Consider the following 20,293-nt stretch of genomic DNA (forward strand, 5'->3'; position numbering starts at 1 on the left):
TAGTCAGTTTCCTTCATGCACACATCCATCCGCGCCTGAATCTCAGCTGCTTCCCCACGCACGATTTCATATCACGAGCGGTGAAGAGGCAGGCAATGTGGGCACGAAGCTTCATGTAGTGTACTGTATTTTTTGTACATAACGTTCCCTACACGAAGGACCGGTGGGCAAGATTTTTAATACGGGAAAGAAGAAGAAGAAGAAGAAGAAGAAAAGAAATCATCTCCATGTAAAGTGTTACGCATTTCCAAAAGTCGCTATATGACGAAAAGAAAAGCAATTACTATACGTGCACTTTAAACAGCGGAAAGGAAGAAGGCGAACTGCATGTTAAAAAATATCAAATGCAGGACTATATTTTGATGGTGGATGAATCGGCTTGTTCCGCAACGTACGCAGCCTAGTACAATAGTTGCTGGGCCGCATGCTCCTTCCTGTGCTGAATCCGACATTCGCTGCCGAGATGCATTATGTTTTCTTGCATATAATTGCACCAGGTAGACTGACTGCTATGCATGCTAACTACTAGGTACAAATGCAGGGATCTATCGCATGACAGCAGTCAAGAACGCACCTAGCATCTTGTGTTATGCAGCGGGCACATGTACCACACGTCTCTGGCAAACCCAGTCCGTCTAACTGTGTTAAAGGGAGTAGTGATCATCCTGTGCCCCTTGAACGTGTGAGTGTACATGTAATAAGATACTTCCATATTGACTTTCATGAAGACTGGAGACGTGCAACCAGACGCAACGAGGAAGGAAGACATTCCAAACCAGCCATTTCACGTGTAGACTAGGAGTCTGGACCCACATGAACACGTCAGCGTGACCTTTCTGGCGGGAGCGGCCGATCCTTCGTTCAAATTGTTACAGGAAACAGGCCTTGCCGTGATAGCATGGTGCAATCGAGTCAGTTGAAGTGTATTCTGTAGGGCAAGCCATGTGATTGTGTAGAAGTCATTGAACAGTTGGCCTGGACCACGTGCCAGTCGTGCGACCCGTAGTCTTTTAATTGAAGTTCTACTTGAAATTCGAAGTGAACCATTTCACCTGGCTTATGGACCTGTCACCATGAGACACTGCATCAGACCGTAAATTGTCCAAGGCGTTAAATTCGGTTAACTTATCATCGTTATGATATAGGCCTACGATCTTTGCATAGAGTCTAACTTGTTACACCCTTTTACCTGCAGATTGGGCAAACAATCCCAAAGAGCTAAATTCCGCGTTCAAGCGACTTCGTACCTTCCCAAGCCCAGTACGTACAAAACTAGCACATTCTCAAGCATTTGTTAATGAGTGCATGGCTTTCTGCCATTTAGATGTATAAGTTTAGATGCACCATGCATCCAGACGCAACCCCAGAGAACGACCTACTTAAAACGACCTAGAGCTGTGAGCATGTACTAGATTCTACTTGACCGCGAACGGAGTTCAACCTCGTGCCATGCGCCAATTAAGTCAATGAAGATCACACCCATGATTTTGCTGGACGATTCATGTTAAGCTGCTGTACCTGTGGTCATGCCAGTCTGATGGACTGATTCAGCAGCTATATCTAGAGTGTACAAAGCTTGGTCCATCAGTTGTACCGGGATACAGACCGAGAAGTCCAAGCAAAGGAACTACGCGGTCAGTGCTGCTAGAACTGCAATGAACCCGTCGTGTTCTATCATAAACGCGCCATATTTCTGCACTCGTTTATAATTGGGCAATTTGAATGTTGCCTTGACTGACCTGAGTCGTCTTGGAACCCAACCTGCAGAGTGAGAAAGCTAGAAGACGTGAAGCTTGGTAAACAATTAGCCCGGAGCAACATCCCAGACAGCACGAACACTCAAAATGGCGGCAGCGTACAGCGGTTTGAGCCGTGCGGGTTTGACATTTGAATATCTTCATACAAACTCGTGAGTGCCTCTCAGGGAACTATCTGTTACGCGCCAAGGGGCCTGTTGTTGCCGCTTGTAGATTTGTGTGTGTGTGTTGTTCGAATGTGTCAAGATATTAATCATGTCGCGTACAGTGTCTGTTGGCGATATTGATAAATAACCAATTGCGCCCAGGTCGGAATGTCGTGCCCAGTCAATTGCAATCAGTCCTTTTCTTCTTCTGTAGACTAGATCAGAAAGATCTGAACCCATAACTCTACGGTCCTCCTTGGATTCAGACCACCCTGAACACCCCCCCCCCCCCCTACCAACACTATTGAAATCCACTGCACAATCAGCGTACTTGACGTGTGGGCCAACAAAATTACAATCTCGAAAAGTGTTTTCTCTCCCACCTAATCTTGTCGCTGTTGTCCACCTTTTCTACCTTTTCTACCTTATCTCTTCTTTTCTTTTGTGTAAAAGTTTTAAATGACCGGGTCAGTGCTGTCGACGATTATTCTTGGGCCCTTTTCAAGAGCGTACAGTCTTTCGCGCTAGGCGTACATAATTAATGTACGCTGTGTTGTAGTAAATCACAAATGGTTATTGCTTCAGTCAAAATCCGTTGTAATAGCCTTTACAAGTACAAAGTACACTTAGGCCTAACCACGTGTTTTGGGTGGATTATGAGCCTGAGCACTCATCTTGTGATGAAGCACTGTGTGCGTTTGATAGACGTACTTGGAGCTGTCCGTTCATGTAAAACTTACAGCCAGTATTTTTACCACTTTTGTATGAAGAATTGAATTACAATCTTTAACTGACATTGAGGATAAAAATGTCGCGCCTGTTGCTGCTTAAACTGAGTGGACGTATGCTTAGGCCTACGGACTGTAGGCAATATCTATTCAATGAAGAAGATTATTGGAAGTTAAGTACAGTCAACCTCACGTACAGCGGATATAGGCTAAGTCGAGGAAAAGTTTAATCGGATGGATGTTAAACACGTATAGTATGTCGAAGGATGTTCTCGAGTCAATTTGGGTTCGACTTAGGAGAGGTTGACTGTATACAGTGGAAGCTACACTACAACAAAACACTTTGCTACTCGGCAATAGACCATTTCAGATTTGCTGTAGGATATACTGAGTAATTTCATTTCATAGACAAGATTTCACAACGGTAGAATTAACTTGATAAGCTCTTCGAGGAGGCATACAGGGAGGTATGCTTCAAGGGCACGTGCTTTGAATACCGACTAACAGCATGTGCAATCTCGCGTGTTATCAGAGTTTGGCCTGTTGTTGATGGGGGGCGAGTTCTGAAGTTAAAGCAGTGGCGGATCCAGAGGGGGCGCAACCGGCGCAAGCCCCCCTTTATTTTTCGTAAAAAAACAAAAGAAATAAAAAGAAAAACAATGAAATGAAACCCGGAAGTGGCACCAGAAACATTAGTCACGCCCCCCCCCCCCTTTACAGAATTCCTGGATCCGCCCCTGTAAAGGGCCTATAGTATTCTATCCTCATTATTCATGCATGAGTAAATTTTGTCTCCTTCCAGAACCACTCACGAATTTCTCTTTGGAGCACTTGCGGAACTTCTGGATAATGCAAGGTATTTATTCTCATTGTGAATGGCATAATAATAGGCCTAATAATAATGGAATTCTAGTGATAATCGTATTCATTTTTATCACTTTACGCCATTTCATGGTTATACGAAATTTTGATGGAAAAGATAATGATTATTTTTGATGTAGACCTACCTCTGTCATCCTGTATAGTGATTTGAAAATCTGAGTTTTTATTGCCCCCCCCCCCCTTGCAAACAAATGCTCTATGCTCTTCGTATAAGTATGTAACTTGGAATTTCTGTTTTCTTTGTGCACCAGTTTTCTCATCTTAAGCTGAAACTGGCGCATTACCAGCCAAACATGAAACCCTCGCCTTAGAATAGCAGGAATTTAAACAGCAGCTGCTAGTGATCTAATAGTGGTAAACGCCTATATAGAAATGTAATATTCCCTGCTGTTCTGTTAGATGGCGATAAGTTTCTTCCCAGTCATCGTCAATGTGAACAGAAAACTCCTTTAATGCATTGTCATCACTTATTAACACCTCTAAACTATCTCCATTACAGAGACGCCAATGCGAGTCGGATGGACGTGTACACTGGCAAGTACTCGAATTGTTATATTAACTAACGCAAAAAAGAAAGACTCTACCATAATGCAATTTAGTTTGAAGTGAAAATAAAAAGTGGCATGTGATATGAATCCCAGTAAATCGGTGATCATGACCGACCGACCTCGGTGTCCTTAGAATCATAAAAGTTGAACGAAGGACTCCGTTCATCATAATTACGGAGAAGATCGTATGTTATCGGGCCTACTGCCTGGGAGAAGCGACATTTTGGCGCCGAAGAACCAGACAAAGAGCCCATGGCGAACCGATTCTGACAAGACCACTAGTACCGTTGACTGCCTGCCAATAATGCTGATCGCACATTAATTTGCCTACTTTCGAAATGTCAGGAAAACAAAAAACAATCATCCGCCACGAAATGGAAGGTTTCACGTCAGCATGGATTACCACTGAGAATAACACAGCCGTGTAATTATTTATTTCATTTTCATATCGGAAATTATTTAATATTATTGTGTGGTATCTGTTGAATGTACCTTGAACAACACATTTTGTATGTCCTAAATATATTTCTTGCGTGTGTGTATGTTTGTGTCTGCGTGTGCCACAGACGCTTGACGCGATAGGGTAAAACTCCTTTACCCAGTAAACGTAGAAAAGAATAAAGGGAGAATGAACTTCACATGTGATTCTATGGAGTTAAGCTATGCTAATGGAACTTCATTTTTGTGAGTGGGGGAATGTCGGCAGCATCTATGGAAAATTTCAACACGCAGCATGCTACCCGCGTTGTCGAGACCACGTTGCAAAGAATCCGCTTTGAACATCGAGCGTGTTCACTGGCTGTATGTAAATTTACTGCGTATTATTGTGGAATACAAGTGCACGACTTATAATGGGATTTCAAGTTCATTTGGGCCCCGCTGCGTAAATTGCACGATAAAAGCAAGTAAATCAGATGTTGTAGTCTTTTTCAGCCAGGGTTTGTGAGGGAAATCAAATTAGCACAGACTGCAGGAAAAATGAAACATGAATCCTTAAAAAACAAGGAAGTGAAAATTACAAGTTGTGAAATCATAACTGCCTCTCTGTAAATAGACTGCTGAAACATAAGGTGACTATGCACGACGAATGTCAACAAGGGATGTTGACAACTATACTCCGATATCACTCAATGCGTGCTTATCAAATTTACAGTACAATGTAATAGATTTAATGTAATGACAACTAGACATTAGGCCGCGGAATCGGATGGATGGCAGCCCTCCCCCTCTACCCCCCCCCCCCACACACATGTTTTGCCCCCCCCCAAAAAAAAAACAAAACAAAACAAACAAAAAAAAACTCAACAACACAAGTATATGTATATATATATATATATATATATATCCTATTATATTTATATATATTGCAAACTGAAAATATATTCGTCGTCCCTAAATTTTTTCTGGTGGGGGTGCGGATGGGGAAGGCGGTTCCTTGTGACCCACATGCAGATACAGTAAAACACACCCCACCCTCCCCGACTGCTCGAAAGGGTAAACACCCTTGCTGGAGTTAGCTGTATTGCTTGTCCAATCGCGTAGCGGAAGACAGGCGCCACTTTCCGTCGTCATTGTCGGCGTCCTTAACATAACTGCCCTTTCCACAGCCAAACTCTCACCACAGGCACATAACCTAAAAAGATGGCGGTCAAGTTCGCATATGGGCAAAGTCCGACAAAATCAAAGGTCAAAAGGTCAATGAACTCGCCCTGCTAATAAGCACTGTACGCACTATTTTGTGCTGTATTCTCACTTTCCACAGCTTTGAGCTAAGACCACCAAATCTCACCACAGGTACACAACCTAAAAATGCCGGTCAAATTATAGTTGAAGTCTGACAAGGTCAAAGGTCAAAATGTCGAAGTTTCCCTGATAAACAGTGGTACTCACAGTATTGTGGTGTACTCTAAATAACTTTCCACAGATTTGAGCGATGACCAGCAAACTCACACCACTACATGTACATCACATAAGAATGCCAGTCAAGCTCGAATATTGAGTACTAGTAAGTCCGACAAGGTCAAAGGTCAAATAGTCAATGAAACTTAATCGATTAGCACTGTTCACAATATCAATTGTGTACTCAATAACTTTTCACAAGTTTGAGCTCAGACCACCAAATTAATCCATACTATCGCAGGTACATCGCATAAGGATATCAGTCATGTGTGAATATGGTTAACTTCCGACAAGGTCAAAGGTCACAATGTCAATGGACTTTCCCTGATAAGTAGGCCCTGCCATTTGTGTGCCCTCAATAACTTTCCACAGCTTTGAGCTATGACCACAAAAATCACACCACACGTACATGTACATTGCCTAACGATGTCGGTCAAGGTAGAATACTATACTAATAGGGAAGTCAGGCAAAGTCAAAGGTCAAAAGGTCACTGAACTTTTACTGAAAAACAATCACAAATTGCGACATGTGGGCAGGACATCGCTCGGCGTTTGCGTTGTATATGAGACATCTACATAATGGGAATAGGTTCTTTCTTTTTTCTTCTTTTCGAGAAAACTAATGAGTGAGATCAAGAGCAACCAACTCAGTAGGGCATATAAATCACGCGGCTCAAAGCTGTAGTGCACTGCATGTATCAGAATTCATACACAAGGCCGGGCACTCGATTTTTCTCGTGGGTGCGGCTCAAATCGGGCTATTCATTCATGCAGACCCATACATCGCAGCGAACACCCACTGAAAACCTTTGGCATCAGTACTCATATTGTCTTGAAGGAGGCTCCATTCCTTCTGACCAAAACCAAAACACCAAGTGTCCGCGGAGGCGTTATGTTCTTCGGGTTGTCAGTCTGGCCGTCCTTCCTCCCATACTCAAGTAATCGATTTCTTTTTTCTTTTCTTTTTTTTTACGACGTAAGTAAGAACGGTTTGAGGTATCTAAATGAGCACCCTTTTGGTTTCAATTTTGAACATCTGACGTAAAATTGTTTAAAATATTGACACCATATAATGCAGAGAAGATCGAGCTCTACAACCTGATACCGGCTTGTGCCGAAAGGATGGGTTGGGTGGTGGCGCGTCGCGTTAATGGGAACACCACCCTTCGTCCAAAGCCCCCCCCCCCCCCCCCGGTTTTGCCGAAAGGGTGCGTTGGTACTTTTTCTCATGTAATATTAAAAGACGAGTTTTGAATTTATATTTAACCTACCATTTCAAAGAGGCTATCGTCCGGATCGGTTTACACTCTATTACCACTTGGTCTACAGCCAGTTGGTCTAATAGACTGTTTAATATCAGTTGGTCTAATAACCAGTTGGTCTAGTCATCATTTCGTCCAATTACTGTTTGGTCTAATTGTTATTTGGTTTAATTACTATTTGGTCTACAGTCAATTCGTCTAATAATAGCAATTTGGTCTATTTTTGGTTTACCACCAATTTATATCATCAAATACCGATTTGGTCTATTATTTGTTGGTCTAATTCCATTTCGTCTAATCATCAAATGGTCTAAAGTAAAACCAAATTTGTCCAATATAAATTTGGTGTACACATCATTAATTTTGGTCCATTGCCCAGTTGGTCTAGCCTCTGTCTATCATCATGTAGTCTACACCCATTTAGTCTAATAACCATTGATCTTATTGTCATTTGGTCTAATAGCCAGCCTCCTGGTGTAATCAGGTGCCATTTGGTCCAATAAATGTTTCGTCTATATGACCAACTGGGCTATTTTTTTTTTTTTTTTTTTTTTTTTGGGGGGGGGGGGCTTTTTCTACGACTACGGACTACCCTCTGACGCTGCATTGAGGGAGAAAACAGATGTTCATACACATGAAATAAGATTAGGGTAACGTTTAGGGTCCCTCGCCCCTCCCCCATGGTGCTAGGCCAGCACCCCCAGCAGCTGGACTATATATAGATTAGCCACTGATTATCCACATGATCCATGCCCTGTAATGTATAAAAACAGAAACGGATATTAGACCAAAGGGATATTGGACTAAATGAACATTGGACGAACTGAATATTAGATCCGGACGATAGCCTCTCTGAAATGGTTGTTTGAAGGTTAAATATAAATTCAGAACTCGTCTTTTAATAGTACATGAGAAAAAGTACCAACGCATCCTTTCGGCAAAACCGGGGGGGGGGGGGGGGGGGGCTTTGGACGAAGGGTGGGGTTCCAGTCAACGCGACGCGACCCAACGCTCCCAACGCACCCTTTCGGCAAAACCGGGGGGCTTTGGACAAAGGGTGGTGTTCCCATTAACGCGACGCGCCACCACCCAACCCACCCTTTCGGCACAAGCCCCTGATACCCACCCAAAACATGTACCCCCAAAATTGCGATAAAGGCCTCTGGTTCTCAGACGACGATATTTTATGTATTTGTGGACAAAGCTGCCCATGTTATCAAGGAATGGGTGCACGTGCTCAAGAGGAAAGGTTATACTTCAAGGTCAAAGGTCAAATGAAATGTTAAAATTTCACATTTGTTTTTTTAATATCCCGGAAATAACTCGAGTAATCTTCATGAAATTTAGTACATTTTATGCGTGTATTGCCTGACAATGATTTTCGTTCGAACTTTTTGGTCTGTGGGTAAAATATTAAGGGCTAAAATGTCAATGTAAAACGCCATTTTTTTTTTCCACATCTGAAATTGCGTAGCGAAAGGTTTGGTCCAAGAGAATAAGGGTGAAATACCTGTCCAATCACGTAGAACCTGTCACATATTGTCAAAATACAGTGTATATCGTATGAAGAAATTTAAATAATGCGATATAGCGGAGGCTTTCCAGTCGCCATTGCAACATTAGTTTGTAGTTTTAATTACTTGTTCTGCCATTGTAGAATAAAGCCAAGGATTCTAGACAAAACCACTACAGTAAATAAATTGCATACGACACGTTGTAGTATGCCTCGTGCTGTGTGAGCATGTCGCACTCATCGTTCCTTTCCATGATGTACTCCGTCAGGGTGGAAAGTGTCCCAAACGAATTAGATTGGTAAATGTGCCAACTTAATCTTTCGTAAATGTCGAACAATATGTTGCGATAGTAACATCAGTTTAGGAAGAAAGTCATACAAAAAACGAAGTGTCGCCGGAGGCATTATGTTTTCGGGTTGTCCGTCCTTCCGTCCGTCCGTCCGTCCATCATGAATTTTGTGGACAGCGTAACTAAAAAACCGTTTGAGGTATCCTAATTAGACTTGGTATGTATGGATATGCATGAGTCGACGAAGCACTAGTGCCTGTTAACTTTTTGGTGCTCATGCGCAAGGTCAAAGGTCAAGGTCAAATGCTCAAAATTTTGATATTTTCCTCATATCTATACAACGCCTGAAGGTTTTTTGTTGAAACTTGGTGTATACATGTGATACCAAATAAAAATTCTCCAGAGAGAGTTTCAAGTCATGGGGTCAAAGGTCAGAGGTCAAGTTAAAATGTTAGAATTTCACTGTTTTCATATCTTGGAATTGGTTCAAGGTATCTTCATGGAACTTAGTACATATGCATGTACTGACTAGCAGTGATTATCTAGGGTATGTATAGTGGTCATGGGTCAAAGGTCAGGTGTCAGAGGTCATGGTCAACTCCTCAAAATTTCACTTTTTCCCTTATATTTATGCAGTACTTGCCAGATTTTTCTTGAAACTTGATATACAGTGTACATGTATTACCCAATGGAGATTCTCTGGGAAGTTTGTTGCCCAAAGGTCAAAATCAAGTGAAAATGCTAAATTTCCCTTCTTTTTTCCACACCTTGAAAGTTACTCAAGGTACCATCATGAAACTTAGTACATATTTATGAAATGCATGTTCTACCTGACAGTGATTCTCTCGAGAATTTTAGGGTCATTGGGTCAAAGGTCCAGGGTCAAAGGCCAAGTTAAAATGCAAAAATTTTACTATTTGATACTGAAATTACTCTTTTTCTCCATGCCTTGAAAGTTACTCAATGCATAGCCTTAATCATGAAAGGGTCAAAAGTCAAGTAAAGATCCTCAAATCCCCAAATACCTGCGCTCTTAGGCAGTATAGCCATCCATCCAATTAAACCTTGTTCAAGGAAAGCGAATATTCAACACATTTTAGACAAACCTGTCATTCTAATATTTTGCCAATTAAGCCTACTAGTATTTGAAACTGTCATCACACATTGTCAAGATGTTGTACTACAGACTTATAGGAGAACCATGCATTATGGCGGAGGCATACCAGTCGCCATAGCGACATTTCTAGTTTAGTACTGAATTGACTCAAAATCTTGCACTTTAGACAGATAGATCTACATAGTGTAGATGTGAAAACTTCATCTTTTGTAGAGTAACCGTGATTTTGTTTTAGATTAAAAAAATACAAAAAATGAGCTAAATCTCTGAGTATTTGAGCTTTCGACTCGTTGAGATTTGGCACATGTGACCATTATAAGTTTTAAATGAGCAAAACACATCTTCCCTCATTGTTGCAATGCATTATTTATGGTATCAGACATTTTTTTTTTCAATATAAAGCAGAAAATACGAGGGATTAAGGTAACTCCCTTTTAAGTTTGAGTTTTAGGTATTCATCAAAACCAACAAAAACTTTGTATTTACGTTTAATATGTTTTTAAAAGACACGAGGAGAGAGAGAGAGAGAGAGGAAAATAGAGGAAAATAGGACTTGATAATCTCGTTCAGCCAAGCGTCATGCATAGTTTTACAATGGAAAAAAAAAATCATCCTTTCCTTCTGTCTGTAGTTTCGTTGATCAACATAGCACAACACGTTCACATCCGTGTTCTAACTTTAACATGTAATATGACTTATGTTGCATATTACTTGTCAAAATTATTTTTGTGATTCATAATACAGTTGTATGTTAAAATGTATTTATTTGTAAAACTTCAGACCTTGGTAGAAATTTCAAAACTTCAAATGAAATCAATCTCATGATGGTCATTCAATAAATTGAAAGTGAAAATGAAATGGACATTGATCTAAAATGCTGTTAAACTGATTTTAAACATGTTATACATATGTATTACCATCCTTACCAGCATAATACGCTGACATACGCTTATTTGAAAACAACGAAGTCAAATGATTCGTATATGTCGTGGCATTTTGCACATCACCACCTTATTACCATATCACTGTATATGATGTTCAGAACGACTCAAAGAGTTATCATTATTATGCATGATTAGATGTTGATGTATATCATGCATGGTTAGTGCATATATTTATAGATGACGTGTGATATGCATTCATGTTCATGAATCTTGCACATATTAGGCTTTGTCAAGACGCATGTTTATGCATGGTGGCTGAATAAAAACAGGCAAACGGGATTTCTACCAAGGTCTGAACCATAATCATCTGTGTATGTCCATTGTGTGCCAGACTCTCTCCACATCCTCATTTACAAAATACATGTACACCTGTATGTGCATAAAGCACTCTGAAACCCCGTTTTAACAGACCTTTTATACCGCGACGAAGTCGGGACAACTGTGTGGAGAACAAATTTCCCCGCCTTAGTAATGAAACCTCAGGAGAGAGCAGCGAGGGATACCATTTAACACACACACACACACACACACACACACACAAACACACACCGAAAACCTCCGGGTAGGTTTATACGAAGGAGGTGTGCCCACCAATGCGACTGCCTGCCCGCCCACCGGCCAATCACTGAACTCAACCAAGAAGGTATAATATCCTTGACTCGACTACAAAGAAATCAGTGGTTACAATTCATGCGCGTTGAGTGTGTAAAAAGAATGCTACCGCAGCTATTCCAACAAGAGGGTTACCCGGGACAATCAGGGTTATTTTACGGTAATTACCATAGTTGGGCAAAATTTGGCAAAAGTGACGTCCGAGCGAAATTTTGCGGGGACCATTTTAACAGGCAGGATTAAAAAAAAAGTTAGGCCCTACCCGATGCTACCTGACGTTATGTCGCGCTATAGCAAGGCTCAGTTAAATTGGGGCTTTAGACACATTAGGGACGTTTAGAGCATATACCCGTGATGCATGATTTAAGCCATATTTCGAATGCCATAGGCGTAGCTGCTTCGTTTTTTTTTTTAATGTGAAGCATCATTCAGAACACTTCAAAATTGTTTACAGCACATGCTATTGCACAACCGCAGAACTTAACTTTAGCCATATTTTAATAGACTATACCCTAACAACACAGGAGAACGTCCCAAGTACAAAATTCCTAGCTTCGGGCAGTAAAACCACAAGAGCGAGCGAGGGGTATACTGTTTTAACAGACGCATGCCATTATATCATTATAACCTACCCAATGCCCGAAGGGGTGTGTGTTTTGTTTTGCTTTGTTTTGTTTTGTTTTGTTTTGTTTTTGTTTTTGTTAAATAATCCATTTACGTGACCGATCAGAGGTGTGCCATTCAGTTTGTACTAATACGCATACGTGTTGAGTACTTAGTATGTCAAAGGATGTTATAGGAGAATGGTACCGCGAGAGCGTTTTAACAGAAGGGTTGTCGGGATAATGTTAGGATACCAAATGTGGGGGTAATGACAGGGCAAAATTCTTACCCTAGCTGGCTAGGGCAGAATTTGGCAAAAGTAACCGCGACAACGTCCGAGCAACATTTTGTTGGGGCCATTTCAACAGGCAGGGTAAAAAAAAGATCGCTTGAACGTTGTCGGGCTAACTCTTATTTATAAGGCTCTGTTAAAAAGGGACTGCAGGCTCAAAGCGTTTATGGATGTATACTTGGTACCATTCTAAACGTTCTTCGAGTTAATCCTTCTGGAATATGAGTATGAATAAAATTCAATACGATACCGCTTTATGAGCAAGTATGTTATGATGTTAGAGTAACTGGAAACGTTCTTTTTTTTTTTTTCCTTCTTCTTTCCTTCTTTCAATACAGAATTCGACGATTCCGTCCGAGGGGGATATACCTTGTGTTTCCTCGACGATGGGACAGGAATGGATCCGAGTGAGTATTGTTGCGAGTTCTCACTCGTATTGTTGCGAGTTCTCACTCCGCCACATAACAATGCGGACAATGGGCACGAGAATGAAAAGATCTTCGCCGTTTTTAGAGAACGCCCAAACTGGAATACTGTCAACCAGTTCAAATTTCCCTCGGGAAAATGTACGCTTAAAAATTTCGATTTTATCCTCAAATCATAGTTTTATGTAGCCTAATGTCTTCAGTGGGTTGAAACGAATGTGTTGCAGCGACTGAACTTATGTTTGTTGTGTCATTTTGATGATCGCCTTTGCAGACGAGACAGCCTCAATCATACAGTTCGGAAGGTCGTCAAAACGTTTACCAGACGGGGAACTTATCGGCCAGTACGGGAACGGCTTGAAATCGTAAGTTCAAACAAAGATCCCTGTCGATGCAGCTGTGCAAGTTCGGAGACACCTGGGTCACATTTCATGAAAATGTCAAGGAAAATATGTCTTGCTAGAATAGCAACTTTCCGTAGTAACGGCCAATCAGGAAGCTTGATTCTTGTCGTTACCATGACATTTGCCACTCGAGCAAGAGTTTCTATCATAAAAACTTAAAAATATCAAGGCACTTAGGAAGAGGAAATATGAAAGCCATGAGGCGACTAAGCGGAAATCAGACTTTCATACTGTTGTTACTCAGTAGTAATATCATTATTGCCACATGATGATTATCGTTCGCTGTCGTAAGCCCTGTTGAGGTGACCAAAAGAGAAAAACACAGTCATTTGACACTGGGTTGAATCATAGTCATAAGTTAATAGAGTCCACCAGCAGACTAAGTACATATATCATAAATCTGTTCCTATTGCGGATCCGAATGAATCGCGTAGCCTTCATCCCACCCAGTAAAAAGAAATTGGCAATTGATTGCAAGGAAGGTAATGAAAATTCGACATACAATTGTCCACAAAGCTGCTTTCGATTTCGTAACAAGAAATGGCGGGGATTCCCACGCGTTAGTTGCCTTTGCCGTTACAGTATACTGTGGTAACATTTCATAGAATAGTGAAAAAGTAATGGTTAAAAAGAAAATGAAAATACAAAGTGTACACACTATGACATTTGTCACAGTTTTCTAGTGCACAATGAAATGAGACTTTGGCATATTTGACGTTTGTCTCCTTTCTGTCCTACTGTAGGGATGTTAATTATACACTGTGCGTACAAAACAACAGTTTTAGATACCCTTGTCACTTTGCCATTATCTCCTTAGTGGCACCATGAGAATAGGGCGAGACTTCATCCTGTTCACTAAAAAGGGCGACACCATGAGTTGCCTCTTTCTCTCGCGGACCTTCCACGAGCAGGAGAAGATTGAAGAAGTGATTGTACCGCTGCCATCATTCGATGCCATCACAGGAAGTCCTTTGATTGGAGCATCGGCCGCCGAAAAGGAAAGGGTAAAAACAAATAAACAGGACGTTTGTGCCTATCGTTAGAAATGCCATCGTTTGAGACTTTTGTGTCTGACTAGTCTCAGACCTCAAAAACATCAGAGCTTCATTGGGCGTGTCGCAGTTGATGGCCATACCTAAAGAATCCTTTAATTTCTTCGTTACGTATTCATACATACAATGTATATAGATGAGAGAACGATTTTTGTTTTGCTTTTGCTAGACATTATTAGTTAATGGTCAGAATTCGCTTGTACCTTTAGGCCTATATGACATGAGTAAATACATGTATTCGCGCAGGATAAAGCATGTAAGCTGTCAATGTACGTGGAAAACGATGTTGCCATTCACATAGTGAATTTGTGTCAGTGAAATAAGAGTTACCGATTGAGTTCGGTGTAGATTGACAGCTCTTAAAGAAGATTGTATCCTCTTTCATTCTGCAGCACCGTGTCGAAATGGAGATCATCTTGAAGTATTCACCATATCACACTGAAGAGGAGCTGTTCAGACAATTCAGGAGGATCAAAAATACAGGTACAGTGTATATTCAGTGCAGTTTTTTTTTTTCTTGATATCAATATGAAATCGTTGATAGATAATCAGAATAATTTCGAACCCGTGATATCAGATGATATTGCCTTTCATGATCAAAGATGATCAGTTACAGTAAGTGAAAAACAAACAAACAAACACACACACACACAAACAAGAGAGCCTAAGCAAGACCCAGGCGTTTCGAAATTGCGTTGCAGCTTTTCAATGATTCTTCGAATCTTTCTATCGCGTACGTTATTGCCACTGTTTTGTGTAGCATAATATATTATCATAATCATGCATTACCTCAAACTGAAAAAAAAGATACTGTGACGAGCTACCCAAATCCTTTTGTGTTCTCTACTCATTATTCATGTGCAAGACTAACTTAGTTTTGCCACCAACGTCTTATACTAGGGACGCTCGTGGTCGTGTACCATGTGAAGCTTCTGGATAACGGCGATCCCGAGCTCGACGTCTTTTCAGATGACACCGACATCTTAATGGGCGGTCTATCCAAGCAGGACATTACCTACGATAACGGGTAATGCAACAGGGCCGAACATTTCCGAAGGCGTCATCCGCGAAACGGAATGGTTCAAAGCGCGCATAAAGTCACGTTGTCACACTGCAGTTTGTTTTTGACACTGTTGATGCATGAAGAATATATGTAAACTGTGTCCGTTTTCTTTCGTGAGAGGGAGAGAGAAAAGGAATCCACCATAAGAATAAACTGTGAAGTGGGTTTTGAGATATGATACGTGTGCGCATGAGTGAGCATTCCATTGCAAGGGTGTTCGTTGAGGTGGTTCTCCCATTCTGCATGTATGTTTGATTGAGGTTGTCCTTTAATAGGAACATACACTGTATATTGCATCCTATACAAGTACTTGTACATTGTATATACCGAAATAAAACATCCTAGCGTTTTCATTAATATTGTAATTGTTTTGGTCAGTTTCCCAAAGACATTTCTTGTTGTAGAAATATCATTTGTAAATTCAGAGGCCCTATACACATAGCACTTGCAAATTGAAACGTAAAATGTATTATGCATTGTACTTTCAAACCAACTTTGTCTTGTATTTATTCCCGGAAAATCATTGTCATGCTTGAATTGAAACTGCTACTATCGCGCAAGAAAAATATACAGGAAGAATCATGTTTGGGGCATTATTTGTAAAAACTTTATGATACACTCGTCTTGAAAATGATATAGATTTAGTAATGTGCCCACACAAGCCAGACTTCCAAACTTGTGAATCGGTATTTCGTTTGTCGTTCTTGTCAATTGCGAAACAATGCAAAACTCTGGTGTCCTTTTGTTTTGAGTGAGAAGTGTGTGTTTGCAGAAGCGGTAAAATGGATATCGCAAGCAGGATGTGGCGGGTAGCATCTATGATACAGATATATTATCCTCGTCAATCCGCACTTTTTGGCGCATTGCTCGCACCTGCCAATAAATAATGAATTATATTACGTGTTGTATTATTACAAGCTGTGATGTAGAGACGATACAAAATTGCAAACTTGGATTTCGCAAAATTGATTCAATACAAATTACATAACCTAACGATACCACTAATGGTTTTATACAGTGTATGCATTTTATATGACCAAGAGGGATCTGACCTATTATTCCAATGTAAATTTTACGCCAACATTGGCTGTTATTGTCAAATAAAACGAGAGGTTTGATGACGTTCATGACTGTTTCAGCATGTTCCCCGAGCGGCACTCGTTCCGGGCCTATACCACAATCCTGTACGCCGAGCCGAAGATGAAGATTTACATTCAAGGAAACAAAGTTCGGACCAAGAAGCTGACCTACGTCATGTACAAACCAAGGTAACGTATAATTGAAAACAGGATGGAGAAGCGGACCGCCGGGGAGGAGGGGGTATTTAGAGCAAGGAAATACCGTTTTCAGGTTCAGTTTTAAAATTGTAATAGGCTAAGTGTCGTGTCACAGAACTCATCAGTGATGTAGTAGGCTTACCCTCAATAAGAGTCATTTTCATTACATCAAGTAGAGCTTGGGTAAAATAGAATCACGTATGACTCTTTAAAGGGCGGAAATGAAACTGCAAATGCTGTCAAATACTGCACACATTGATGAATGTAGTGGAGACGGCCATAACGAGGTAATTTGATCAACAGGATCATGACAAGATCCAAATAATGCCTGATGTGGAGATAAACTCAATTAAATCCAAGCAGACCTCGATCTCCTGAATACAGATACATACATGTACAGAGATTGACCAAAAACCAAGACAAAATCAGTGACATCGACGCAGGGCCCGCACACGCCTGCACATCACGGATGAAGGACAAACGGTCATGTAGGCCTAATAAAGTGATTTCTTCTTCTTCTTCTTCTTCCAGTCTTGAAGAAAACGTAACGGAAAACATGTCTTAGTCCTCTTGTGAACATATTATTGGCATGACAAAAAACACCCCCCCCCCAAAAAAAAACAAACAAAAAAAAAAAAAAAAAAAAAAAAACCACACACATACAGGCCTATCATCATTTTGTTTCACACAGGATCAGAGAGTTTGCAATAAAAGACATTGATAAAAAAAGAAAAAAACAACAACATTGCATATACGTGAGCTGCCTAAGAATACACAGACTGATGTGTTGTCATTGTAACATGTTTGTGAATATGTCGCAGAAACATTAGAAATTTGACAAAATATTTGTACCGGTACTGACATAGTGAAGTGTGTCATAGAAGTCGCCCCATAGCTTTTATTCTACCAGAAACCACCCTCCCTCTTTTCTTTGATTTGGAGTCATCCAGTTTCATTATAAAGTGACACATGTATCCATGCATGTGCAAAAAAATCATATTGTAAGTGTATGATAGTTGTCCACTTACGAAAGTTACTAAAGAGTTGTATGTGTTTAACTCTTTCTTCCAGACTGTACAAATATAGCTCCAACCGATTCAAGAAGCGATCGGAAATGGAGGCAGCACGGGCAGTGGAAGCAGCCAAATACGGTTGGTATCTTATAGGCCCTGCTGTTGCTATACAGTCCGTTTTCAGATGATTATTACAGAGACTGTTGTATATCGCGTATTAACTAAACTGATGATGTGTTTTATGTCACATTGTCTTGGCGCACTTCTAATTGTAAAGGGGTGTGGTGCGATATTAATAATTGCATCGCATCCTTTATAAGGACAAGCACGTCTGACGTCTAATTAGCTTGTCTTCGGTTGGCATATTCGTGATATTCAAATTTCAAAGTATATTGTAGGCCTACTCTATTTTAGTCTTTCCGCGGAAAGATCGAGAAAAAAAAAGAGACTAATAATTACAGGAGCGACAGGGAGAGAGTGTAATACAATGTCATGTATAATTGTTAACACGACGTTTTAAACTTGTGATTTGTGGCATTCTGGCCATTACAGTCAAGCGATGTTGCTGAAATAGGATGCCGGCCTGTTCGTCATGAATTTTTGTTTTTCAGTCATTCGATCTGTACGTGTGTCTTTCAAAACTCAAACTGGTGTCTTTACGTTGTGTTTCCTTACACCATGATGTTTGATGTCTGTCTGTCCTCACAGCGAACGAGAATGCACGAGAAGCCGTTAGCAAAGTGAAGGAGCTGGAAATGAAGTTCAAGAACATCAACACCAAAGATTCGAGAGTACGTCATACTAGTGTTTCTGTAGACTGACATGTATTTCAGTGTCTTACGCTGGATGGTGGTTTTGTTGAAAAAGGGTCGTAGAACAAATTTGGATGGTGACTTACGCGGCTTCCGCCGCTCAAAAGTGCAGTCTCGTAGTCTTTTTACGCGATACAGATTCATTTTCTAATGGAGAGGGGGAAGAGTTTAATACAAGGCAATAGGAGATGTTCAATCATCTCATTCTACCAAGAGGAAAGAAAAACCTTGCCCAGCTCGACATGATTTGAAATAGAGACTGCACCAACTGTGTGACGAAAACATGCTCTCGATCTGTTTTCACGAGGTAAAACGCCGAGTGGATTTCAGACCCTTAAGAATGTTTGCATATCTGCAGACTTTTCCCGCTTCAGTGATTGTTCTGTTTTTGTTTTGTTTTGCTTAAGGGATATGATCAATGAACTTTATCCAGTCGCGTAGTTTGTGGACACCTGCTGATTGTAATGTGTGGGAGAAAGACGAGAAGTCACAGCACGCATATATTAAGCCACGTTGTCAAACTGTATGATTTACATTGTCCGTTAAACCTGTTTCTTGAATTACAAAGTACAGTATTGGAAGGTGTGTATGTACACTGTGTATTTGTGTTCAATGTCTACATCGTTTTCCCATGGACCTACTACCGATTCATGGTTTTTCCAACAGGCGAAGATACGACAGGCACAGGCAAAGGCTCAGGACTTGAAGGACGAGGCGGCCATTAAACAGGAGGTGGCCGACAACAAGCAGAAGGCCATGAAGGAACCCAAGACGCTGGACTTCATATTCGGCGTGAACATCGAAAACAGGCGTCAGCAGGGCATGTTCATCTACAACTGCAAGCGACTGGTAAAGATGTACGAGAAGGTGGGACCTCAGCAGGACGGAGGAGTGTAAGTCTCAGTTGCGTTTTTGTTTGACTACCCCTCCCCTTCCCCCCCCCCAAAAAAAAGCAAAACAAAACCAAACCAAAACAAAACAGCAAAACAAAACAAAAACACTAAAACCAAGGATCATTTTTTCTTCTTTTCTTCTGCTAGAGGGGGAGTATGTGGGCTTTGCTCTTTGAAGATGTTGTGGGAGCAGTCTGCAAAAATCATGCAATCAAATGACCAAAGAAGCAGCAGCATAAAACAAAACATAACAAAAAACAAACAGACAAACAGAAACAAAAACAAACAAACTTTATTTTTGTTTGACCTAACAAAACTGTCTTATATATTCCTCTTTTTATCTTTCTTTCTCTCTGTCTCTGTGATTTGACCCCAAAAGACCTTCTACTCTCTCAATTAAGTTTCTTTTGACTGCCCCCCCCCCCCCATTGGAGCAAAGTTTAGGGGGCATTATCCTGTGAAGGTGTTGTAGCTGACAGAAGGCTGTAATGATGCTTTGCAGTTACAGCCAACACAGAGTTAAAGTTTGTCCTTCACATAATTTTGCCCTGCAGCTGCAGAGCTAAACTAAGTACATTGTATAGTTTCTCCCATTTTTGTCCCCCCCCCTTTTCTTGCCCCCCCCCCCCCCCCCCAGTCTAGCAATTACTGACTGATGATGAAGCTCTAACAGTGAGAAAGGGAGTAATGACCCACAAAAAAGGAGATAATTGAGGATTAGGGTTGGCAAATACTGGTAACCAAAAAGAAAGAGAGAAAAG

General features: G+C 40.9%; 1 protein-coding gene across 1 annotated transcript in view; it reads left to right on the plus strand.

Annotated features, from left to right (window-relative positions):
- The first annotated feature begins 409 nt into the window (after nucleotides 1-409).
- LOC139719312 (ATPase MORC2-like) overlaps nucleotides 410-20,293 on the plus strand; it is a 37,653-nt gene continuing 17,769 nt past the window's right edge. Inside the window, exons 1-12 of the mRNA XM_071630732.1 lie at nucleotides 410-1,909; nucleotides 3,434-3,487; nucleotides 4,013-4,047; nucleotides 12,932-13,000; nucleotides 13,293-13,383; nucleotides 14,240-14,426; nucleotides 14,867-14,957; nucleotides 15,375-15,501; nucleotides 16,677-16,805; nucleotides 17,886-17,965; nucleotides 18,536-18,618; nucleotides 19,306-19,532. Coding sequence (XP_071486833.1) covers nucleotides 1,845-1,909; nucleotides 3,434-3,487; nucleotides 4,013-4,047; nucleotides 12,932-13,000; nucleotides 13,293-13,383; nucleotides 14,240-14,426; nucleotides 14,867-14,957; nucleotides 15,375-15,501; nucleotides 16,677-16,805; nucleotides 17,886-17,965; nucleotides 18,536-18,618; nucleotides 19,306-19,532 — 1,238 coding nt within the window. The 5' untranslated portion in view covers nucleotides 410-1,844. The remainder of the gene's footprint in view (nucleotides 1,910-3,433; nucleotides 3,488-4,012; nucleotides 4,048-12,931; nucleotides 13,001-13,292; nucleotides 13,384-14,239; nucleotides 14,427-14,866; nucleotides 14,958-15,374; nucleotides 15,502-16,676; nucleotides 16,806-17,885; nucleotides 17,966-18,535; nucleotides 18,619-19,305; nucleotides 19,533-20,293) is intronic.

The sequence above is a fragment of the Diadema antillarum genome, unplaced genomic scaffold, assembly GCF_040938485.1.
Source record: "Diadema antillarum isolate AM-2024a unplaced genomic scaffold, OU_Dant_1.0 scf00000108, whole genome shotgun sequence".
NCBI lineage: Eukaryota > Metazoa > Echinodermata > Echinoidea > Diadematoida > Diadematidae > Diadema > Diadema antillarum.